The 7,857-nt window shown below is 38.2% G+C and overlaps 1 protein-coding gene across 2 annotated transcripts in view; it reads left to right on the top strand.

The window, feature by feature from the left end:
* The first annotated feature begins 2,289 nt into the window (after positions 1-2,289).
* Positions 2,290-7,857, top strand: part of wdr37 (WD repeat domain 37) — a 21,606-nt gene continuing 16,038 nt past the window's right edge. For both annotated transcript variants that reach the window (XM_008301930.1, XM_008301928.1), the window contains exons 1-2: positions 2,290-2,462; positions 4,505-4,672. In XM_008301930.1, coding sequence (XP_008300152.1) covers positions 4,535-4,672 — 138 coding nt within the window. In that variant the 5' untranslated portion in view covers positions 2,290-2,462; positions 4,505-4,534. The remainder of the gene's footprint in view (positions 2,463-4,504; positions 4,673-7,857) is intronic.

Raw genomic sequence — 7,857 nt, 5'->3', positions numbered from 1 at the left:
CATCTTCACTTTCTGTTGGAGTTGGTGATTCTCCTCCCGCAGCTTGTGGTTCTCCTCCTGGAGTCTTTTGTTGTCTCTCTGGAGTGGTCCATCTCTTTGGAGCAGCTCAGAGAGTCTCAGGATCTCCTGATCCTTCTCTCTGAGCTGCTGCTCTATCAGCTCGTCCCTGGTGTCCATGATGTCTCCCCACATCATGGACTGGCTGCTGGAAGATGCTTCCTCATTGTGGAGACTCTCGGCGATGGTCTGCCGTTGTGCTTCCTCCAGCTCCTTGCACTTGCGTCGGCTTTTGTCCAGAAGTGCCTCCAACTGGCCGATTCTGTGGTCGGCACTCTGGACCTGCTGGAGGAAGCGTCGCTTCTCCTTGAGGAGCTCTTCCACACGCCGGATTGCCGCATTCAGGGACTGCTGCATCCCTGCCAGGTTTGATGGCACAGCGTCAGGAGCAGCGCGGTGAGGAGTGTTCATATATCCTCCTCTGCGTCTGCTCTGATAGTTTCTCTGGGCCATGATGGTATGGAACAGAAGATCTACAGAAACAGAGCAGATGATGGTTGTTAAGATGAGATGAGATAAAGTGCAATACAGTGAAATAAGACACAAAAAATTTAGATGAGAAATGCGAAGAGACAATAAGAGACGATTAAGTTAGATAAGATACAATAAAATAGGAAAAGAAACAATAAGATACAATAGAAGAAGATACGATAAGATAAGACACAATAAGATAAGACAGCATACGATAAAATAAGACAAGATAAAGTATGACATCATAAAATGATATGATGAAAAAAATAAGATGAAATAAGATATCACAAGATACGAGAAGATACAATAAAATACGATACGATGAGATAAGATTTAGTATAATAAGATAAGACAATAAAATAAGACAACATACGATAAAAAAGATAAGATAAAGTATAATCTAATAAAATGAGATATGATAAGATGCAATACAATAAGATAAGAAACCACAAAATAAGATAAGACAACATATGATGTCACGTCTTTGGGTCAAAGACATTCATAATTTCACAAGAGTGATAAGTTAGTGAAAAAGTTACAAATAAGTTCATAGTGTATAAATAAATAAGTTAATTTCATGTTAAAGACTGTTAAAAGCTGTGGTTAGAAAGTTATGAGAGTGAGACATCTTGATAAAGGATCGTTGTGGTTCCAGCAGAGTGAGAGCTCATCTGGATGACGTCATCTTTTGAACCAAAAGTGTGCTTTTGTACATGTATTTATTGGCATATGTCGACAACCGTTGATCTAATCTGCTTCAAACGTGGCAGGTGCATCACTGGTGACCTGTGGAAGCAGACTGTCAAGTTTAAAGCACATCGGTTAACCAGAGACCGTTTTAGGGTCTTTTTGTTGCCTCCAGATACACAGTTGAAACCGGAAGTTCACATCCACTGTATAGAAAGACACATAAGACACATAACCTTTTGTTTCTCGCTGTCTGACATTAAATGAGACTAACCTTTTCCTGTTTTAGGTCAGTTTGGATTACCAAAATTATTTATATTTGCTAAATGCCAGAATAATGAGAGAATTTTTTTAAAACGTTTTTTAAAATCAGAAGTTGACATTCACCAAGACTATCCATCCATCCATTATCTATCCATCCATCATAATCGAATTTCCCTTCTGGGATGAATAAAGTATTTTTCATTCATTTCATCTACAGGTAGAGGAAGCAGCGAATTAAAAAGCGTTCTTTCCCCGTTCGGTTCTAGCCTTTGGAACAGACAGTAGCAACAGATCCTGGGACCGCACACTGTAACCACTTGGAGCTTTTGTACAAATAAAAACCTGTAAATAGCGAGGAAGCAAGCCTAAAATACATTTATAAATTAAAATATGCCAGTGTTTTTTCCTTCGTGTGGACAAATCTGACCATCCAACAGGAGAGTACAACAAACGAATGGTGTGTAAAATACTTAAAATTGGTGATAAACCGTAAAGCACCGTGATACACTGAATCTAAAAGACTCATTTCAATGATCCATTGGGCCATAATTATTTAAATATAACCGCAATTACTGATATCAAGTCATTTCGCTGAAAAATAGAGAAGAAAATTGCGATAAAGAGTTTCCCTCCTTTATAAGCTTTGGTTGACTTTTAATAGGCCGAATTTAGAAGAACACATCATTTATTTGTGATGTCTCTTAAAATTACTTGTTCAAGCTGCTTGTATGCTGCAATAACTATGAGACCAAAAAAGTCGCTAATTTCAAACGGAGCTTGGTTTGCGTTTCCTAGTCTGAGCTTTTATTGCGAAAATCTCGGGCTGGCGTTGTCTCGGTTGTTTCTTTAGCGGCGCTCGGTTCTGCCAGCGCAGATTCTGGACGAAAACTAGCGCAGAATTACCGCACAGTAAAAACAATGTTAGAGAGGCCGACGTTTCCCACAATAACCCGGAATAAAGACGTTTATCTGTAGAGTTTCTGGTAAGTTGGACTCTGCGTTCTTGAAGGTTGTCTTTACCGTTAGCCTGTTAGCATACTCGCTAGCAGCAGCTAATGGGGATAACGTTAGCATGCTAGCATACCCGCTAGCAGCAGCTAACGGGGTTAACGTTAGCTTCGCTTAGCTGATGTTGGGCTGTCACAGTCTAGACTTGCTAATGTAAACGTTCATTTTCAACCAGACAGTCCGACTCTTTCTTTAAATTATTTTTTGTACCGCAGTAAATGGAAACTTTAGCAGCGTTTTCATCGTCACATCAGTAAAGAGGAACTGACTACCAGGCAGCTAATAAAGGCTGTCTTATTCTTTGTACTCAAAGAAGCAGTGTTTCTTTATCGGCTCCGGGCTGCTTGCAGACAGAAAAACATGTTGTTTTGTTTTTTTTTTTTTTGCATGTTTAGGACCCAGAGACCTTCTCGTGTCAGCTCAAGGTTAAATACAACACACCGGTTTTCATACGTGACAGCTGGAACCACCAACATCCATAACATCCAGACAGGCAGAGGAGGGAGTACTGTGTTACGGTCAGCTTGTTTTTGACAAAAATCGAAATAAAAAGTGATCTGTAACTTGTAAAGATAAACTCCGTCTTACAGCAGCAAAAGACGCAAGAAAGGGGATTGATAAGAGATAGGAATGAAGCACAAATAGAGTCAAAATATGCAAAAATCAAATAAAGATCATAAAGACTGTATACACTGTGTACGTCTTTCACATATACAGTTGTGACCGGATGAATAATTGTACTCAGAAAGTATACACATGTGTAGAATAATATATATATATATATATGTGTGTGTGTGTATAAAGAGTAGATAAATATAGTTGCACATATGTTAAATTACGCCGGAATTAGCACTGGACAGTTGGACAATATGAATGTATTAACTAATGCTGCACAGCAGTCTTAAGTATAAAATATATAAAAATACAAGAATATTCAAAGTACTGTACACTTTTTTTTTTACTGTATGAAAGGGTAGTCTTACAGGCTATAAATACATTGTAATTGGTAAATAACATAATTAAAAAAAATAAGAATATGGAAATATGTGTAATAATGACGGAAAATAGTTGTAATGATGCAAATGCATCTTATATTATTGCATACAGAGATGTGGAGAAAAAAGCCAGGAATTTTCACCAAATGACATTAACAACTCTGTTTGAGGGGAACCAAGCCTTTCCATATGATGTGACACTGGACAAGGCATCCACAACAGTTTTTTGCTTTTAGTGGCTTTCAGGTTGTCACTTGCCATACAGAACTTTGTAGTGCTGATTTAAATGATCAAAGACCTGACACGGGGTGTCTTTTCATTATAGTTATAATAATATTAATAGACTAGACCATTAATTGAAAGGTTATTTGCAAAATCATCACGCTATGATCGTAAACTGAATAGTTTTGGGGTTTTGGGCTGTTCATTCCAAAATACGTTTGTAGTGAAACAGTGGGCTCTGGAGAAATGTGAAGGATATTTTTCACAACATTTTATAGACCAAATAATGAACTAACTGATCAACAAAAAGGACTAAATAAAGATAATAGTTGGCTCCATCCCTAATTTAGGTGTCTTCTGAGTTGGACAACACACGCAATTGAAGATGTCACATTATGTGAACGTTTTATACACTATTTTGATGTAATCAACAGATTCATTGGGAGAAAAGATAAAGGAGTGATTTGTTTCCTTCTGCTGCTCAGCCTGAATTAGAGCATTGCAGCTTTCTCCAACAAAATATTAATTTCAGACAACTATCTGTTTGTAGAGCTTTGTCATTGTTGCTCTCTTCTCAGTTTCTGTTCCAGTAATCCTTCCTGTTTCACCTTAAGGTTCCCACTGAGGGTTTGCAGAGTTTACATGCTGAGCAACACTCTGTTTCACACACATTCACTTTCACACATTCACACATGTGAGCTGCCAAATACAAAAACTGTCCTCGTATGTTTTCCACCCAGTGTGGATTTTCTTCTCTTTGCCTTTTGGTCATCTTCTCTGCTTTGGTTTTGTGCTTTCAGACTGTGGTGACATCAGGCTTGGACGGAGGGATGCCTGTGGAGAGTGGGAGCAGTGCTGCTGCCCGCCAGGCCAAGCAGAAGAGGAAATCGCACAGCTTGTCCATCCGCAGGACCAACAGTACCGAGCAGGATCGCTCTGGCCTGCAGAGAGACATGGTGGAGGGACAGGTGACGACTCCTTCATTCACACAATGAGACTACACAACAAACGCCGCGACAGCAAATGCCAGTTTGTGTTATTTCTGGTAGCGCTGTTCATCTACCACCCCCATAGAATTAGTTTACAGTTTGTTATTTGGGACCCACAACTAAGTTCTGTAAAATATTTGGGCTGAATTTTTAAAATATTTCACAGAACTTAGTTTTGGGTCCCAAACAACAAACTCTAAATCTGAGATGGTGCAGCCACCAATTTCCAGAATTGACACTGACTGACCCTGCTGATATAATCCTAAAATACTCAGTGGGCGCGATCATCAGAATCATGTGCTTGCATTTCCAGCTGCTCCTACCTGTGTGTCACTATTAGCTCGCTATCCTGCTGTTGCTGCTATAACTCATCCTGTTGTAAGCCTAAGCCAATTAGGTTTTAATGCAGCCATTCAGAGGACACATAATGGTGGCATTGTTGCTGGCTTACGTCTGCCACAGTTAAGTAAGCTTGCTGTAAAGTTGTTTTAGTTAATTCGTTGAAACAGATGGATTTAAAACAGGCTTAAGCATTTGCACTCATGCAGATGCATCGCTTAGATCACTGGTGTTTGTACCTGTTTCTCAGGTTGTTGTTTTCCGAGAGGGTGGAATTAAACTGAGCAAAAAGGAGGAAGAAAGGATTAGGAAGGGCTATATTTAGACGTGGCCTTACACTTCCCAGGGACAGTTAAAGCCAGTTGAACTTTCACCTGTGAGTTTGTACAGCCTCCTAACTGGCTTCTGAGCATCACAAAGCTATGTTTTCATTGCAGATTTTTTTAATGCACATTTTCAAATCAAAAACAACCAGATTTGACCTAAGTGCTGCACGTTAACAGTCCGGCAGCAACAAAATAAGTGCAACAAGCATTTAACTTACAAAACTGAATAAAAATGTATAAAATATTAAAACTGTCCAAAACAGGATAACAAACTAGAAGTTTTGTCAAAGTTTAGGATAAAATAAAACACTAGAGTAAACTGAGCTTCATCTTTAAATTTGACGACATGATCCTTTATTGCCAAGATATACCATAAGGGAGGCTCTGTGGTTTGCTAATTGGAGATAGTTTAAGTTTAGATTATTGTTGTCCTCATGGGAGCCTGAATTCCCTCTGTTAAAGTTTGCTAAGCTCATATCATCATCATTTTTTGTATGTGTTGCACACATCAGCATATAGAGCTGCTGTCTTGTATGTTGTCTGTATACTTTTCTTTCACTCTGCCATATAAACGTCACATGGATTCAAATGCATATCTTTTATTCATAATCAGGTTTTGCTTTTGGAACCCCTTTATAGTTTTTAAGCAGTGCCCTAATCTGGAAGAGGGTTTCATTTGTGCTTTTAATGACTGAAATAGCAAAAATGTTGAACTGGAATTTGCACAAATGTAAACAGGCCTGCAGTCTGAGATCACAAAATCTTGCGCTTAAGGGAAGGTGAGTTTGTTGTCTTTAATTTAACAACTACAGCTGATTACAGACAAGCAAAAACAAGCTGGACTACTGCTTTTCCAGCAGTTCAGTGTCTGGTTCACAGACAAACTCCTGGTCTAAGTCGGCATTAATATTTTTTTTCAATACATTTATGCTGGCATCTCTTGTTGTTTCACAGTGGACTGTTTGACTCGTTTTTGCAGGAAAGGCGCAGATGTAAATAGTAAAATTAAAGGTGGCTGACCTCAGTTTAGCTGCTTTGTCTGACAGGGACACATGCATATTATAGAGGCATCGATAATGTTATGAATACCATCTGTGCTTTTCTGCTATGTTGCAAAAAAAAAAAAAGGCACTTACATGAGGTAAAATCTACATATTTATATTTGTCTGTGTATTTAGAATAGAAGTTGTAATTGTAAGTATCCTGATATTTCAAGGGAATTCCTTGCAAGCTTTTTGACCCTCTAAATGCAAACATTAAGTTTATTGTTGTGACTATCTTGCCAACATAGATTTATGATCATGCAGCCTCAGTACAAACAACATGGAGCTGTTGTTGATTTGAACCTGTTTAAGCTCCCATTTCTAACCCAACGTGGTATAATCCCTTCCTCATGACTTCTTGTTTTTTCACTCTGGTCCCTTTTGGTCCCAGTCCTCTGATAATTTGGAATCCTTCATGAGAATGGAGGTAAGTTTCAGATGTTTAGTCCTCCGTGTTTCTGACAGTAGTGTACATAGCTTTAGTTGTGTAGGTTTGATGTAGTTTAGGTTTGGTTAGTATTGAGAAGAGGTGATATATGCCCCCCCGAAAGTGCTTTCTCTATTTTTGAATCCCCTTTTACCTTGTGTTTTTGTAGATAAATATATAAAAAAATATGCATATGTTTTATTTTGCTAGATTGCAGTGAGACTTTGGATTTGGTGCATCTACACTTTTCAGTTAAAAACAAAACACAAAAAGTCTAGTTTGTTTAATTATCCTTCATTTTGAGATTCGATGCTGACAGTAAGTGGACATAAATATTTAGGTGAAAAAGCAGTTTTTAAAAAAAAGAGAGTAGAACACAGTGCAGACTTGGTGAATAAATAATAGTGTACATAAAGTACGTTATGTAAATGTCACACAACCCCAGTTTTCCATTGTTTGAGGTTTGACTGAATCCTTTTTTTTAATCACCTCATCTCATTGCACTCTTCTCTAAAGATGATTATCATAATGTAGTTAGGTGCTAATATTTGGATAATAGTAGAGGATGGAAAGACACATTAATCTCACCTTAATCTTCTGTGAATTCAGTTAAAATTTCTACAACATATGGTGAAACATAGTGAAAACTTGTGCTTTAATGCCAGTCAAATGTGACATTATTGCCAGTTATTATATTTACTATTATATTTACGCTTAATTATAGTGTCAGGCCGTGATGTGCTGCATCTGCACATTAGAGCTCAGGCACTTGTTATTGTTATTGCAGTGCCAACAGTGTAAAAGGGCCCGAAACCAAACACAAAAATATATTTATGCGTTTTCTGCATCCCCAGCTGAATGCATATAGGTTACCGTGACAACACAACACATCCAATTATCCTCCTGTAACTGCATGGCTTCATTCAGTGGGATTACTAATGTACAGTTTAACAGGTTTGTAGATAAAACTTCAGCTGATAATCTGAATCACTCAGAGAGAATCATCAGGAGATGGACTGGTTAAAGGGA

Source organism: Stegastes partitus, unplaced genomic scaffold (assembly GCF_000690725.1).
Source record: "Stegastes partitus isolate 25-593 unplaced genomic scaffold, Stegastes_partitus-1.0.2 Scaffold1733, whole genome shotgun sequence".
Taxonomy (NCBI): Eukaryota; Metazoa; Chordata; class Actinopteri; family Pomacentridae; genus Stegastes; species Stegastes partitus.
The sequence above is the reverse complement of the archived record's forward strand: the minus strand, read 5'-3'. Positions and strand labels throughout refer to the sequence as shown.